Raw genomic sequence first — 18612 nt, 5'->3', positions numbered from 1 at the left:
TTTTATTTAAAATGCAGCTCTGGGTTATTTGTGGGGCATAGGAATTCATTCATTCCACCCGCCCCCCAATATAGTCCGGCTCCCCACAAGTTCTGAGGGACAGTGGACTGGCCCCCTCCTGAAAAAGTTTGCTGACCCCTGTTTTAAAGCATTGGTTGCTTCTTTTGAAACCTGGCCTTTTGCCTATATTGGACTACTACCTGCCCGTGGCTGCTTGTTTGCAATCTCTGGATCTATGCCTGCCCTGGATTCATTCAGTCATCTCTAGTTCTTTGGACTGACAGCCAGTATCCCAATGCCACACACACACACACACACACACACACACCCCGGGTTGCAACATTTGACCACTTGTGGTTATAACCACACTGGGAATAATAATAATAATAATAATAATAATAATAATAATACTGCAATAATAATACTGCAATAATAATACACCAAATCATAGTTTGGACTATTCCATTAGAGGCACAGCCACTTCTGCTGTGTTGTTAATGTGAAAAGATGAACAGGAGATACACTGGGCAGTTATATGGACTTTTGTGTATACATTCAGGCTAGATACCAACACCTCAACCAAGTGTCATTTTGTTGGAAACTCTTATAAAACATAAGACTGTTGTTTATATAGTTGTCCTGTTGTACTGCCTGGGATGAATTACTTTTTTGTATAACTGCAATCAGATTGAACCACTGATTCCAAAGAGATAATGGTAATTTCTGTACTTACCCAGCCATGAATTTATATTTTTCTGACCTCGTTTTGGGGCAATCTATATCTGGAGACCATTTTGCTGTTAGAGAGGAGCCAATGGAGAGGGTGTTGGTTTAATGTATCCATGCAGGTCGTACATAGCACCTCCCCTGTGTACACAGTTTACTTGGTTTTAATTATTTTTATCTTGGAAGGTTATGATCAGTCTATGATTTTGGGAAGTTGATTTAGACTCTAAACATTAGAGATTGCCTCTTCAGAGTAAATATTTTTACAGTATTATTCTCTCAGAAGAAAATAAACGCAAAGGTAATCCTGGAATTTTTCATTTTTTTTTTTGTTCCCTTTTGTGAAAATGCAGATTGTAGGTTGCTTCAAATACAGGAACATAGGAATATACAAAGCCATTTTATACCAAATCAGGCCATTGGTCCAGACACTACTTTGCTACTACTTAGCAGCTCTCCAGGGTTTCAGGCAAGAACCCTTTCCCAGTCCTACCTGGAGATGGTGGGGCTTGAATGAACCTGAGACCTTTTGCCTACAGAGTAGATGCTCTACCACAGGGGTAGGCAACCTAAGGCCCATGGGCCACAAGTGGCCCACAGGGGTCATTTAACCGGCCCACGAACCACCCACGAACTGAGCTGCCTGCTCGGCGAGTCCCTGCGTGCTGCGCTAAACCGGTGCAGTGCAGCATGGTGCGGGGACTCACTTCCATGGTGCCGGAAGTCGCACATGCACAGACGCTGGAAATTGCGGACGGGCGGTCACACACACACATGATCTGGCCCACGGAGGGATCTCTGCTGGAGTGAACCAGCCCAGGCGAGGTAAACCTTGCCGACCCCTGCTCTACCAGCCCTTCCCATGTTCCAGAACTGCTCTCTCTTTACCACAATACACACCTACAGAAACGTGATGCTGTATGATAATCTAAATTAATGATGTTCTTGTTGTTGGTTTAAAAAAAGTGAATAGTGGACTCTCCTTCATTAGAGGTTTTTGAACAGAGGTTGGATGGCCACCTGTCAGGGATTCTTTAGTTGTGGTTCCTGCATTGCTAGGGAGGTTGGACTAGATGACATTTTGAGCCCCTTCCAACTTTATGATTCTATGTTTATTGACCACTTTTGTAACTATACACAAATACTTTTTTCAAATAAGGATTCCCTTATAATCAGTGAATCTATTTGAGTGCTTTTGATTTGCCTCTGAACAGAGTAATGTTTGTTTTTTCTTGTTTAGCCGTAAGATTCATGCTTGAAATCCTTAAACTCACTTGACCCACATGCTAAAATCCCAGCAGAGCTGACTCAGCTGTTCATCTTCCCCACATGGACGTCACTTTTATTGTGTGTGGAAATGTTTGTCAGATAAAAATCTAAAAAGAGAAGACCTACATGATCAGCAAGAAAATAAAATGCTTATATAAAATGTTTATATCCATGTGCCATGTTAAAATTTACTTTCTAGAAGGCTCAGTCTCCAATAGGACATTCCAACTGTGAGCTACGTGTGACAGAGCAGGAACAGGATAGGATAGCTTCTAGGCACTCTTGAGACCGTGGAGCACAGCGCTACACAGGTGGGGGAGATTAACATTAGAGGAGATATATTCTTGCACTACCAGAATGCCCATGAAGCATTCCCAATGCCAAAGCCAAAAAGGGCAAGAGCAGGGGAAGAATAGAGCTTAAGAAAAATCATTGGCTTATTTAAAGCTTGTTTCCAAGCTCTGCAATGTGTAATATCACACTTGCAAAGGAGACAGTATTAAAACATTCCTGCTGGAGTCAAAGGACAGGCCAAGATGGCTTCCCTCTACCCACTTTCAGCCCTCACATCGTGCAACAGAGGACGGGATCTTGGATAACTCTGAAGCCAATAAACTCACAAAGCTGTGTAATTCAATAAGGTATACGGAAAGGGTCTACATCTGTCAGTCCACACATGTCCACAAACTTAGAGCACCTAAGCAGAAACCAGTTAAAGGGCATTTTGTACAAACGGCGAAGACTTCCAACAAAGAGGGAAGGACAGATTATCAAGATTTGTCATGTCAATTGTGCATAGCATATTCCTGCACAATGATTGCTAATCATAACTATGTGACAGATATATAAGTATATAAATATTGAATGGCAATGCCCATCAACTTTGGCTGGGGAGCGACGGTGCCGATGGCAGGTGTGAGCAGGTGGGGGCAGCAACATGGTGGGAGGGGTGCCCTGGATTTAGGGGGGCCCCAATGTGAGTCATGTGCATGACTGTCACGCTCGGCCTCCTCTGCTCCCTCAAGAATGGGGGCTCAGCCCCATCCCAACAGAAATGGGGGGCTCATGGGAGGGGCTGAAGACACCTCAGCCCTATAGAGTTGGTGCCTATGACTGGAGTTTAGTCCCCTAAACCCAGGGCCAGATTTAGCTTTCATGAGACCCTAAGCTACTGAAGGTAATGGGGCCCTTTATATATCCAGCTGTCCTTTGTCAACAACAAATTGTCGCTGTTTTCTTGTGTTGAATATATACTATATGGTAATTTATGGACCTAACAGGTATCTAAAGACATTTGCACTTGCAGAATGTAGGCACCCTATACATATATAGAAACATGCAAACCAATGATATTTTAGGGAGCAGGCTAGCAGGCGGGGCCCATTACTAACATCATAGGAGCCTACACAACACAAAACACTGTTGCTGTATGTAGGTTTTATTTTATTTGTTTTTTATCTTATATTTTGGAAATGTACATCCAGGTTTTTTTGTCCTTTAAAATTTTTGGGGGGCCCCAAGAGACCGGGGCCATAAGCTATAGTTTGTTTAGCTTATACATACATCCGGATTCCTCAGCCCTACAGAGTTGGCGCCTATGACTGGAGTTTCGTCCCTTAAACCCCAAGCACAGGGTATATTCGGAAAGGGTTATCGTGCAGTTCGGGTGATGCGTGCGAAATTCCTGTTGAACTCAGTAGGGCTTAACGTCCGAGCAAGCATGGCAAAGCTTAGGCACAGATATTTAGCCACGCGGCTCGATCCTGTGGCATGTTTACTTGCAAGAAACCTCCACTGTGCTTTAAGGGGGCTTATTCCCTCCCGCGCCAGCGTGCCTTTGGACATGAGCCTTCCTCAGAGAGTCGCCTGGAACTGGTCGCCGTCGCCTCTCTGGGCTCTTGCTAACCCCTTTCCCCTCCCTCGCGCCGCTCAGCTTTCCAGGAGGAGCAAAAGAAAAGGGGGACTCCCCTGGCTGTGACGTGCGTTGCCATGGTGACGTCCGGACAGCGTCTCGCGGAGGGAGGGGGAGGGAATGAAGGGATGAAAACAAACATGGCGGAGAGGAGCAAGACGGCAGAAACGGGTCAGTTATTCTTCTAGCAGCAGTCCCGGGCGGCGTGGGGTTGAGGGGCGGGGGGCGAGGGAGGCGAAGGCGGGAAGAGCTGGCTGGAGTCTATGGAAGCGAGCGACGGGCGGTGGAAACAGCCCTGGTTTAGGCGGCAGGGAGGTGCGGCCTTGGCGGAGGGAACCACCGAGGGAACTTGGGGCCCCGCTGAGGCTTTGGCGGGGGACGACCTTGTGGGGGGACAGGAGGAGCTGTGTGCGGAAGCCCAGCCCAGAAGGCAAGGGAAGCGTCGCCCTGCTGGAATGCAGGGGTCGGAAGGAAGCCTGCTCATAAAGGGGATATCTGAGGGGTCAGACCCCACTTTGGTGAGGCAGAAAAGGAGGCCCCCGCTAGCCTAAGCACAAACACCCAGCTGAGGAGAACGGAGGTTTAGGGCGCAGGGAGGTTTAGGGCACATTTCACAAGGTATGAGGTAATGGTGGTGGGGAGTCGACGAGGGCCGGAAAACAGCCAGAAAAGCAATTCGGGGATCGGCTGGGATTGCAATCCTGTGGAGACGTACAGGGGAGCTGAGCAAACATGTTTAGGGTTGCTCCGTCCTTCAGAAATCGCAGCCCACTCTGGAGGAGTTTGATTGCGTGGCTAGACCCCTCCCCCATGTGAAATGAAGACACTGGACACATTATTTAAGGTTAATGGGCATAAATAGGCCACAACTTTATTGATTACAGGTTTGAAAGGTATTGGCCTTAGGCATTGGCTCCTATCAACTACCCGGCACGCGGACCGGGGAGGGTTAACCACGAACCGTGGGGGTCCTGTTGAAGTACGCCAGACTAGGGCATTTTGAATGAGAGAAAGACATCTTGCTCTGTTGGGTGCTGCATATAAATATGCAAAGAGGTGTGAAAATTAGTAAAAGCATGAGAGGGAGGAGAGCTGTTCACACAACTTTGTAAATCTCATATTTAGCATCAGATCTATTTTGCACCATCTTCACGCTTTGGGAGCAGTGCCTAATCATACCTATGCTGCCATGAATAAAATGCATTTTGACCCTCCTGAATTCTAGTTTTTCTCGAAGGCCCCACGTATTTCACTAATTTAGTACAGTTTACATTTCTAGATGTATATTAGAATATCAAACTGGCAGACACCACAATCCTTGACATGTCTATTTAGAAATACCGGTAAGTCCTGCTTTGTTCAAAGGTTAATGTCTGCAGGACTGCACCCTAAAGAGCTTTGTTCAGATCTTACATCACTGTACATAAAATAGATTTTCATTTTTTGTAAAAAAAAAATCTGAAGCAAGGGAGGTGAGTTGGGCCCTTAAAAATGATATCGACATGTGCAGTAAATGTAGAGAGAGTCCCATATTTCAAGGGGATCTAATCTATTTTACCAAGATAACACTTCTTTTGTGGGGCTATTGCATTTTCCTTGCAATAGAATATTGTGTTTTGTGTGCTGGAATTATAGAGGTTTTCCCCCAATACCATGTAAATTGTGAAAGCTGTATATAGAATGCAGTTGTATGAGTGTCACTGGGACCTCTTTGACTGTGTCTAGGCCATTATTGTAGTGCAGTTTCCCCATTCATTGCTATTATGTGCTTTTAAATAATTTCCTTCTCATTCTACTGAGGTAAGCATTGCCCTACAGTGCCAATTAAGCATAGCAGTGTTAACATGACACTTTGGCACTTTTTGTAGTTGCTATATATCAGGGCTATTCTCCTTCACATTTGGAGGAATGTCTTAGAATTTCATTAACTTGAAGTGGGGGTAGAACTTTAGTTATCTGCAGTTTCTTTGGATTTTTTTAAAAAAATAAAGCGGAGAACACAGTCTACCTGCAGTGAGGTCATACTCCACCTCAGTTATACAGGGATGAGTTTCATGATGCTGTCTTTTAAAAGAGACTTGTGGGAGTATACTGCTTGAAGCCTGTTTTTGGTAGCAGCTCACTTTCTTTTATCATATGGAAGAAGATTGACATTTTGCTTGTGGAATCAAGACTTTGATTTATTTATCTGAAGCATTTTTAACCTGCTCTTCAGCCAAAAAAGGTTCCCAGAGAGACTTACAAAGATCAGTAATAAGACAGTCCCTGCACTCAGGCTTATCATCTTAATGACATGACACAAAAGGAAATGTGTCTGGAAGGGAGGAGGAAAAAAGCAAAGTCAAGCAGAAGGTTTTGTAAGGACCACTTGAAATGGAGATAATGTGAGGAGTGGGAAACATAGTTTCTGGTACCTCAGAGCAGAGCTAATGGAGTGAACCTTTTAATTTCTTTTGCATCATGGTGAAATGTCTGCTGCTAGATGACAATTGATAGAAATAGGAGCTGGCTTGTCAGCAGAGATGATGGTGGTGTGCTTTCTCTCCTCTCCATCTCTGCTGCAGCCTTTATAGCAAGAATAGTGAATCTATGACTCTAGATGTGGTTGCACATCAACTCTCATCAGCACCAGCCAGCATAGCTAATGGTCAAGGGTGGTGGGAGTTGTAATCCAACAACATTGGGGAGCCATAGGTTCTCCATCATTTCAGGAAGATCTAAAGAAGATCTTCTTGGTTTGATACCTTGCTGGGGAAGTTACCTTCTTTGTGTATTACTACTCTCAGTGTCTGCTAGTTGTACTCTCCTGGACACCATGTCTCCTTATGTGAAATTGTACTTTGTTACCTTCCATAGATTTTGTGTCCATGTGTTTTATAGTATCCATGCATCACACAGAAACACAGTACTAGCTGGTATCTGTATTGGAAATTGATTTTAAGTATATGTTGTTTTTATTTTAAACTAGATAGATAGATAAATAGATAGACAGACACACAATTGTTTTTAACTATTTATATATATGTATCTGTTTTAAATATTTATATATTTATTATAGTGTAAATTTCTTTGAAATACCACATAGGAAGCATATAAGGAAATAAATAACAATAAAATGATAGCCAGAACTAGGATTTTGGAAACTACTATTGTAAACAGCACAGTGTGCAGGGATTATAGACTGGTCAGAAGAAGGGACAAAGTCTGGATTGTTGCCTATAGGGACTGACATTCTTATTTATCCCTCTCTCACTCAAAACAAAAAAGGCCTCTTGTGAGGCCAGTAACAGTCTGGGGATCTAATTTTCACCAAGTAAGTAACTTTTTAAACCAGCTGATTTTTGTAGTTGCAGTAGGGGTAGTAACAACCATAAGAAATGTGGATTTCAAAGTAACTGACATCTGTCCTCTTGTCTGGCTATCATTTGGGATACTTTCCAAACCTGTTGGAACTTTTCAAGCCACACATTTACCCTCCCTTATCTTAATGTTTCATTGTTCCTTTGAAGTGGTAAACTCTGCTGGCTAGATTGTTTTGTTGTATAAAAACAACAGCAAAGAGTCTTGTGGCACATTAAGGACTAACAAATTTATTAAGGCATAAACTTTTATGGGCTGAAGTACACTTCATCAGCTGCATCAAATGTTATCTTTAGTTGGTAGGTTCTGTCCACATGGGTGTAGAAAAAAGTAACAAAACTTGTACCACCATCTTCAAATGGCATAATATAAATTATTGAATTTAGCTATTCAACAGTGGGATCCTAAACTGGAGGGAAAGGATTTTATACTACCTGAAGATTCTATTTTATTCTCAGAGGAACATTTTCTCCAATTTCTAGATAAAGCTACTGAATTCAGTTTTCTTTTGTGTATGTGTTGTTGCACGCCAGCCACCCCAATTGCTGAGTGGTGCAAGATTCCAGGGGTTCTCGGCCCTTACCCAAGGTTTGTGTTTCCTTTTGGAAATGAGGCACAGCAGAGACCATGGGTGTTTATGATACATGGTTTATTACACCCTAAGCCTGTGATGGAGGTGTTCACCGCATTAACACCCCAAATGGGTCTTATTTCTTCCTTAGTCACAGCGTGGCTCGTTCTCTGTGCTTGCTGCTTTGCTTCTGGCCCACAACACTGCAAACTCAGCTCTAAACTCTGCCTTTTGTCCTTCTCACTAACTTCAGGCTGGGGGAGCAGCCCCACAGAGCTCCATTCCTTTGTTTCCCTTGTTGGCCCATCCCCCAGGCAGTCACCTCATGAGGAAGCTAACCTGGTTTGTATTTTAACACTTGCTGGATCCAGGGGTTCAGGAAGCTAGCCTAACCTGATTAGCTTTTAACACTTGCTGGGTCCAAGGATTAGAGGGGCCTGGCACATAGGCATAGGATTTTTGTTAGGATTTTTAAAAAAAAAAAATCACGGGTAAAGATACCACCAAATCGGTGACATTAAGAGGGGCACACTTGGGTTGGGAGGCTGGCTTCTGCTGGGGTGTGTGTGTAGAACCTCAGTTAACTGAGTACTTTCAATGCTTTTCAATAATTTTTGTGGCTCGGGGGAGGGGGAAGCTGCCCCGCTGCCCTCCCTTGGTTATGCCCATCATCTGGCACCCACAAACCCACACCCACCCCTTTGTATATTTACCTGCCAACTGAGAACAGCATTACATGCATCTGATAAAGTGGGCTCTGATCCACAAAAGTATATCCCATAATATGTAGTCTTTAATGTGAACTAACAAAATTGTTGTTGTGGCTACACTAATGCAGTTAGCCTTCTGGAAGTAATGTTATAAAGGAATCTAAACTGGATAATGCTTTGTACCTACTGTTAACATATTAAGGTTGAGATCATATTCATTGTACATGAGAGTAAGTTAAATTGACCTCTGGGATTTACTTCTGCTTGTATTGTTATCATTTGCTGATCCTAAACAACATCTTAAATTAGCTTAGGGCAAATACTAAATTCCTCCTTCCCTTGAATCCCTTCTCTTGAAGATATGACTATGGAAAAGGGAAATGAACCTTCTTGCTGCTGGAAAGCAGGCCCTTACAGATTACCCAAAGGGAATACAGTGGTACCTCGGGAACTTAATTCGTTCTGGAGGTCCGTTCTTAACCTGAAACTGTTCTTAACCTGAGGTACCACTTTAGCTAATGGGGCCTCCCACTGCTGCCGCACCACCACCGCACAATTTCTGTTCTCATCCTGAAGCAAAGTTCTTAACCCAAGGTACTATTTCTGGGTTAGCGGAGTCTGTAACCTGAAGCGTCTGTAACCCGAGGTACCACTGTATGGTCCTTTACAGAAAAAAGATCTCCCACCCTTGAGTTAGATGTGGGATGATTCATAAGTCCTGCCCAGAGAAAATAACCTCTTCAACCATCTTTCCAATGGTGCTAGGTCTTCACCTCTGAGGCACAATCTGGAGGGATAGTGTTGAGTCAGACCCTGTAAAAAATATGTAGGGTTAACTTACTCAGAGGAACAGTTATGTACAACAACTGGCCCTTGAAACAGTTTCATTCATATTGCTAAAGAACACAGTGTTTCAAGCTCTGTTCCTGAATACCATGCAGACTTAAGCACTTCTCAGTGTTTTCAGTAAAGTACATTTTAGGATAATTTGCCCTGTCTTTTTGCTATTTTAAACCACTTTTCTTTTCCAAAGATTAAGGAAAAGACTGGCGATTGCAGACTTTGGCGAGAGTAATAGTTTAGCAATAGCAGTTCTTTCTGATTTAGTCCTATTAAAGTCTACTTTGCTGTACACTCTCTGCAGAAGGAAATGTTACATTCTTTGTCAGATTAGACTACTGTAGTTTGGATTTTTCTTTTACAGAAAAGTGTAGTGATGTTATAATAAGTATGAGCTAGATAAAATAAAACACAAATGACCAATTTCTCAAGTGATTTCATTAAAGAGGTGCTAGGTTTGCTGCAAAGAAACCATGCATTATATTTACCTAACTAACTTGGTTAAACAAAAACTAACAGATATCAAAGTCTTTCCAAATTCTAATTTGAAGAGGATATAAAAGTAATCAGTCTCAGAAGTATTGAAAGTAATTGTGCTACACTCTTGCTTTTACTGATGTTGAAAAATAATTTTTGGTAGAGCAATTGATGTTGGCATCTGTGCATCAGGTTTGGTATTTTGAGAGCAAGCAAGTAGGAAAATCACCACAGTTTTCTTAAAGGAAATACTATGCTTTCCATAGATATGAACTCCCAGATAATTTGCCTGGGTTTAGGGATGCTTTCAGAATTGTCTTCATTTGGAGTTAGTTGTGCTAGCAAAGTGGAGCTAATGCATTAGAAATCCTGCTCTGTTTTGTTTGTTTCTATTTTATTTTTTATTTTTTTACAAACAACTGCTATGCATGCACTGTTTGCTGCAGCTTTCAGTTCCTTCATGTTTTATTACTGCTGTGCACACATGTATTGATAAAATATTGTGTGATTGTGTATATGATTAAACCAAGATTCTATTTGTATAGTGTTTTACCTATGCACATGTGCACAAGGAGCATTTGTGAAACATTAGAGGAATGAATTAGGTAATCCACTAATTTCTAACCAAAAGCGTATGTGTTCATTTTAAATTAAAAGTTGATTTCCCCACATAATTGAATATAAATGTAACTATATATTTACACGATAAAAGCAGTGTGTCAAATTAACCCAGTATATGTTTTTCTGAAATCAACATTCCCAGTTAGGACTCTGAATCATTTGAGAATGTGAGTTCTTGATTACAAAGGGAGAAGAAAATAGTTAATGTAAGTAAGTAGAGGGCTGCATGCTGCAGCCATATGTTGGCTGACCAGCAGATGGAAAAAGAGGTCTCCCATGGCTGTACTTATTTGACCATGATTGGAATTTTAGCAATTTTATGCAGTGATATGGATGAACCCTATGTGTATTATTCCATTATCAGTTCATTTGGTTAGAACAAAATTCATAGGATTCCAGCATAGGGGTGCACAAATGCTTGGATCCATTCCCTATTACAGTACACTAGCCACCATTAGCAGTCCACTGAAGTTACTGTGCATGGCAGCTGTGAATTTTAAAGCCCATTGTAGGAGCTCTGTTTTAATGTTTGTGTACCACCTTATCTAGTGCACAATTCACTGGTTGAATTTGCTGGCCATCTGATCTGGGAGATGGTGATCAGGTTACCACAGTGTCTTGCTGTGGAAAATGTTTATAATATATGATGAGACTGTCTCTTTAGGGAAAGCTCTGAACTTCATGCTCTGCAGTGCAACTGTGGGTCTATTCTAAATAATAATTAGCCTCACACATGTTGATGGGGTCCTATGCAAAAGACATTATCTAATAAGGCCTTGTTTCTAGACCACCTGTTATTGGGGGTTGTTGAGGCAAGGTAATTGCCATTGCCAGATCATTAGCTCCTGAAATCTCATTGCTACTGGGAAATGCTGTTTATCAGATACTATTATAGAATATACTTGGAAAACATCATAGCATATGAGTGAATATTATGTTTCATCACCTGTACAAACTATTAAAACTGCAAAGGAAGATAATCTCTGTGTTCTATTTTGGTATCAAGTTTACAATAATATCTAATTAACTTATTTTTATTCCAACAGGTAGTGACATAGGAATAGATGAAATTATCACAGGAAACTTAAACAAATGCACTGCTGTTCCACCAGGGTATTTTGGACAACCGAAAAAGGGACATCTCATATTTGATGCCTGCTTTGAGAGTGGTAAGTATAATGTTGTTTATAAAACAATAAGATGTTGCAGACATCTATGAACTTGCCAGCTTAGAACACAAAACGTTTATAAACAGTGATAACCAAGAATTGCATACTTGGTGAACTGATTTCCATTAGTCTATTGTTTTGGATGTTGCCAATGTATACATCATGTGTTGAATGTTGCTTCAACATGCATAGACAGACTTGTACTACTGTGGACATAATCTAGAGATATGGAACACTGATGAATTATTCTGGCCACTGTCATCATCATTTCATTTCTGTTATACTTTTCTCTATATGTTACTCTTAAACCATGACAAAACTTCAAGAGAATAAATACATCAGCAATGCATTGCTATCCTTCATACCTCCATGTATATACAATTTAAAACAGTTTCATAATCAGAAATAATACAATAACCTCAAAATAATTCTTTCATAATTCATTACTAACAGGAAGAAAGTGAGATGCCATGTCACCCAGCAGGTTGTAGCAGCAGAGTAAATCTTTTTAAAGACCCACAGAAAAGGATGGGTCAATCCTTAGTCCTAGATGTTTGCAAGAACAAGATAAAATTGGTTTTGTCTAGAATGGTTTTATCCAGTCTTTTCTATATAAATATTCACAGGACAAGGAACATTGTTCATGCTTTGTAAACAGAAAGTCCTAGGTTCAGTCCTTTATATTGTTGGTTTAAAAAATCAGAGGTGAACTCTCTTTCCAGTTGCAGTATTCATTAGTGGTCTAGAATGACAAGTATAGTATAGGACAGATTTCTATGTCCATAGGGAGTAGTGTAGTTGACTGTTCTTCAGCTCTCTAGGTGTTATTTTGCAAGGTGTTTTCCATTTTGACTTCAGTTGACATCTTTGAGAGATATATGACTAAAATGTTTTGCAACTCTGAACACTTATTAGTGTTTTACTTGTGAGGTAGAGGTTTCATGAAATTATTTTTCTGACATTTAGTTTATTTCTTCCAGAAAACTCTTGCAGCTTCTAAAGTGGAATGTTGTCTCTTTGCCCTATTTGAACATAATGGATTGGGGGTCATAAATAAGTATTGGTTAGGTCATAAGTTTTAGTTTTGATACTTCTGCTCAGAACAGAGTGCTTTCAAAATACTCCGTAATGATGTTGAAAATAGTTGGCCTTTGTAAAGGTTCATTTTTTTCCAGCTTGTTAACTTTAAAATGGTAAGTAACCTTCAGTCATCTTCTAACTTGTATTTATCCATTTTATCTATATAATAGTAAAGTGATAAACAATGTTGCACGTTTAAACTAGTTAATACAGCTAGGTGCTGTTATAATCTCTAGAATATGACCTATCTTTTGTTGGGCAGTACACATGACAAAGTTAACTAGCTATATTTTTGTTTTGAAAGCAATTATAATAGAAGCAAAGAATCTGAGGGACCAACAACAGCAACTAAATGTTCAAAGTGCACCCTTTCCTCACCCATTGTGGGCAACAAAAATGTTATCCACTCCCCTTTTTGTACTTGCTCTAGATATCATTTGGTTCCTATCCTTTTTGAGAAGTAGCATTCTGTTACATGTGTTTGCATGCAATTTTTAGTCAGTATTAGAACTGTGGATTCTAGAATTGTGGGGTGTCTCTTGTTCATAGCCTTGAACTCAATAGGTGTCTCTAGACAATCTCAAGCACAGCCTTCCCACCCAGCATATGCAGAATTCTTGCAGCTGTTTGACGAGCATTTATATAAATTACTCTGAGCACTCAGAAATACTGTATAAACATCAAATGTTGTTTGAAATTTTAATGCAGGCACAACCCTCCATATCTTAGTGGGCAACACTTGAAAAATAGTTTTGGACAAAATTGGTTATTTAGGTTTGAATAACTGCATAGACTTTTCTATGTATCTATTCACACATACACACATGAAAAACAAGCTTATTGTGGGTAGCATCACATCATTTTGACTGAGTGTGTCCTAACGATAATCATTTTTAGCTTAAAATGTTACATCAATGCCGTTGATAGATATCCTTATAGTAGTAGGTTGAAGATATTGTTATGATGGTTGACAAATATTGCAACCGCTACTCAAGGAAATTGTTTTATAACTATTTTTTTGTAGAAACTCATCCTGTTTCCAGATGCCTGATGTTTTATTATTTCAGTGTAAGATAGAACTTACACTGTTATTATATAATCTCACTTTGTGTGTATCACAGAATCATAGAATTGTAGAGTTGGAAGCAATCCTGAGGGCCATCTAGTCCAACCTCCTGCAATGCAGGAATCTTAACTAAAGTATCCATGGCAGATGGACATCCGACCATCTGCTTAAAAACCTTCAATGAAGGAGATTCTACTATCTTCTGAGGGTGTCCATTCCACAGTCAAACAGCAGGATAGGATGTGGAGGATATAGATCTAAACTAGATATTTGTCATAGCCTGTTTCAATAAAATTTGAGACCAATGAAATTTAAAGGAGATTCCAACTAAACATTAGGAAAAACTTTCTGACAGTAAGAGCTGTTCAAGAGTGGAATGGGCTACCTCAGAAGGTGGTGGACACTCCTGTGTTGGAGGTTTCAAAACAGAGTTTGGATGGTCATTTGCCAGAGATCTTTATCTTTGATTCCTGCATTTCAGGGGGTTGGATTATATGACCTTTGGGGTTCCTAAGTAATTCTCTAAGTGAAAACTGTGGCTCATGTAAGCACCATGAAGAAACACACGTTTTGCATCAAGAAATCCATAACACACTTCACTTGAAAATACATACAATCACAGAAATAAATGTGCATGTGCAGTTATTGTTATTTTATTTGGATAATTTATATTCTACTTATAGTTAAACTCTTAAGTGGTTTGCATGTATATTGATGGTGAATATTCCAATAAATATAGCAGTGTTTATTTTGAATTGTTCATGTTCATTTGGACTGTGTAATATATTTGTGCCTATGTATAGCATAATAGATACAGTGGAAGCTAATTAAAAAACTGGAAATGGGGAAGGAAATGTAAAGATTGGTTGTGACTCAGTCTTCATTTAATTTTAGTAACTACCTGAAAGATGATAATATGCTATTAAAATCACTGCTCATAAGTATTTTATGAGACATATTCTGGCAACACTTGTGTAGGAATAAAAAGGGGGAAGAATAATGCTTTTATTTTAAAATTCCTAGATAATGAAAACATTTGTTCAGGAAATGATTTTTGAAAAAATTGAATACTTTATAACCTTTTTGATATGTTAAACCATTTTCTGTTCTCTTGAAATTGCTATTTGTATCACCACAATCAGACCAGAGCACTGAATTTATTTACTCATTTATATTTTTTTATAATAAAAGCAATAGACCTTTCCCTCCCCCTAACCGTCCCCATAGGGACATTTGAAGGGCTATCTTTCCATGAGAGCAGGGGCAGGGGAGAAGAAGCAATGTGACAGCTTTTTCTTAACATGCAAGAATTATGCATGCTATGGTTATGTTCTGCTTGGACTACTGCAATGCACTCTGTGGGGCTTTCTTTGAGGGTGACTCAGAAACTACAACTAATACAGAATGAGACTGCCAGACTGGTGACTGGGAGTGGCCTCCAGGACCATAAAACACGGGTCCTAAAAGATCTGCATTGGCTCCCAATACGTTTCAGAGCACAATTCAGTGTTCATGCTGACCTTTAAAGCCCTAACAGGTAATACCCGTCCCACATAATTGATCACATGATGTGGCACATGCGCATCATTCAAATGGCAGTGCCCATGAACTGGGGGGTGGGGGTGGCCCCCTCAAATATATTATTGTGAGGGCTGAAGGGACCTTGTCCCCTAGGAGTTGGCTGCTGTGCCTGAAGGAGAGCTTCACTCCCATTGTCAAGTCTGCACATTGAGATCTAGCTCTAAGGACCTTCTGGTGGTTCCCTCACTGTGGGAATTGGAGTTACAGGGAACCAGGCAGAGGGCCTTCTTGGTAGTGGCGCCAACCCTGTGGAACGCTGTCCCATCAGTTGTCAAACAGATTAAAAAAAACTTCACAACTTTCTGAAGACATCTGAAGGCAGCCTTTTATCAGGAAATTTTAAATGTTTGATGTTTCACTGTGTTTTTATATTATGTTGGAAACTGTTCAGAGTGTTGGGGCAACCCAGACAGATGGGTGGGGAATAAGCAATAAAATAATAATAATAATAATAATAATAATAATAATAATAATTCTATTGTGGGTGATTCTTTTTTTAAAATGATGCTGGTTGTTGTAATAATTTTATGTAAACCATTTTGTGATGTCTACCTGAAAAGTGCAATAGGAATTCTTCAAGTAATGAATAATAGAAAAGCATACAAAACCATTAAAAGGCTGTACATAACAATCATTAAAATGTCTAGCTACTCAAGTAAATTTTAAAAAGCCACTTAGACCTAGCAACATAAAAAGTTTTTAAGAGATGTTCAAAAGTCAAAAGTGAGTAATTGGGACCCATTGCATGACTTAGCTGTCTGCAGTCTACAGATACATTTTGGGCAGGTTTCATGAAATAAACAATGGTCCATATTTTCTATTTCTTTAAATTATATTGGTTAGAGAACCTATTTAGGAAGATTTGTTGCTGCAAAATCAGCAATTTTACTCTATTTCAAGATGAACATGCTCTGTAATGAGACTCAGAGGGAAATAATTTATTAACATCTTTCCTGATAAGCTCAAAATTCATTTGAATACAAAATGTTACCTTTGAAGCATAATATTCCACTGGTTAAGCACATAAAATTCCTCTGATTAGGCACATAACTCTTCACGTTTGCCTTTATTGATTCTGTTCAGTGGTCTAATTGCATTCTAGGTTTAGCCTTTACCATGCTAATTTTGATTTAGGGTTTGTATTTCTTAAAAACAAACTGGGTGCACACCATCTATTATAGCTGCATGGTCTTGCTAAAGCTAGTGGGAACTTTGGGATCAACTATAATGACACAAAGTGGAGGTAAATTACTACAATATATAAAGGTTTTTTTTTTATATGGTAGCATTTTGCAACAGATTAATAGTCTGAATTGCACCTAGGAAGAATTATTTGTTTTCTGTGGTGTCTGCTGTAGTTGGACTTTTGACATCACAAACACTGTGTATTTTAAAGAATTGTTTTTAGTGTGAATGTATTTACTTGGTAGTCAATCCACCATTCCTGCTCCCTGGAAGTACAGTTGGAAGCTTGCTCATGTTGAAGGTATTTTGTGTCCAAATTAAACATTATTATCACGCTTGTTCATATACCAAAAGGTAATTTGTGTCATATCCATTTCATTGTTGTGGTTTCATCTGCTATTGCACCATCAAGAACATTCTTTTTCTCTTCTTCAGTGCAAGTGTCATTCCATACTCTCCAACATTTCTCCGATGAAAATAGGGACATCCTATTGACCTGGAAGCTGTACGCCGGCTCCCTCGGCCAATAAAGCGAGATGAGCACCGCAACCCCAGAGTTGGCCACGACTGGACCTAATGGTCAGGGGTCCCTTTACCTTTATTCAATAATGATGATGATGATGACAATATTTATACCCTGCCCTTCTGACGGGGTTGCCCTAGCCACTCTGGGTGGCTTTCAACGCATATAAAAACATAATAAAACATTAAACATACCTCAGGTATCTTCTAAAAGTTGTATAGTTCCTTATCTCCATAACCTCCAACATTTCTCTGATGAAAAAGGGATGTCCTACCATACCCATCAATATTTCTCCACTGAAAATAGGGACATCCTAAAGAAAAGCATGACATTCTGGGATCAAATCAGAAATCGGGATACCTTCCAGAAATCTGGGATTCCAGAAAATGGGAGGATCTGCCATTCATGGGACTCAAGCAAAGCCATTCTTCGCATTAGTAACTGAGTCTTGTTATTTTTTTATCAGCAGCTGCTAAGCCTCTTTGCTGTTTCTCTGTAATTTCTCAGCAAATATGTTTGAAGTGTACAATCCATTTCCCATTTCCCATCACAGGTACTTATTCTTACAGCTTTTTAGTATAAAGGTGTTTCAGTGCTCAGATTCACAATATGAGTCTGGGGTTTTCTTGCAACTTGACAATTAAAAATAGTGCAGGAAGTGACCACACATCGATTCCTGTATGATTCAATGCACAAAAGGGGTCTTGGGAGTGGGGGCGATGTGTGTTTGTGTGTGTTTGTGTGTGTGGCTTTGTGTTTGCAAGTATACAGGAAGTGCGGTAATTTTCTGCACCATTTAAAAATCCATTTTTACTTAATGTTGTGGAGGTACCATACTTTGAAGCTGTATGGTATTTACTTTGTTAAAGCAAGATAGCAGTACTTAGTTCACCGTATAAGTACTACGTGTAGTCAAACTAGCTTTCTTGATAGCTCTGCAGAATAAACCACAAATCTAGGTTTTTTCCTGAGGTCTGGTTCAATGGGACAGATGAGGGTGCACTTCAGCAAATTGTGAACTGGACTGAAATCCGCTGACATTTCTACATGTGAGTGTTTAAATCATTAATATGTATTTATGGATGACACAACTAAACAAACATATAGACACTTTGCAGTTAATAATAATAATAATAATAGTAATAATTTATACCCTGCCCATCTGGCTCCAAGTGTCCCTATACAGTGGTACCTCGCAAGACGAATGCCTCGCAAGATGGAAAACTCGCAAAACGAAAGGGTTTTTGGTTTTTTGAGTTGCTTCGCAAGACGATTTTCCCTATGGGCTTGCTTCGCAAGACGGAAACGTCTTGCAAGTTTGTTTCCTTTTTCTTAAAACCGTTAATACAGTTGCGACTTGACTTCGAGGAGCAACTCATAGCACGCGGTGTGGTAGCCTTTTTTGAGGTTTTTGAAGACTTTGGTGATTTTTGAAGCTTTTCCAAAACTTTTCCGACACCGTGCTTCGCAAGACGAAAAAACCGCAAGACGAAAAAACTCGCAGAACGAATTAATTTCGTCT

At 40.0% G+C, this 18612-nt stretch overlaps 1 protein-coding gene across 1 annotated transcript in view; it reads left to right on the top strand.

Annotated features, from left to right (window-relative positions):
- Positions 1–3519: 3519 nt before the first annotated feature.
- The window catches only part of BEND5 (BEN domain containing 5), a 728817-nt gene continuing 713724 nt past the window's right edge, over positions 3520–18612 (top strand). The window contains exons 1-2 of the mRNA XM_081009445.1: positions 3520–4078; positions 11533–11655. Of these exons, the coding sequence (XP_080865571.1) occupies positions 3985–4078; positions 11533–11655 (217 nt within the window). The 5' untranslated portion in view covers positions 3520–3984. The remainder of the gene's footprint in view (positions 4079–11532; positions 11656–18612) is intronic.

This window comes from Podarcis pityusensis (assembly GCF_964106645.2).
Source record: "Podarcis pityusensis genome assembly, chromosome: 6".
Taxonomy (NCBI): Eukaryota; Metazoa; Chordata; class Lepidosauria; order Squamata; family Lacertidae; genus Podarcis; species Podarcis pityusensis.
The sequence above is the reverse complement of the archived record's forward strand: the minus strand, read 5'-3'. Positions and strand labels throughout refer to the sequence as shown.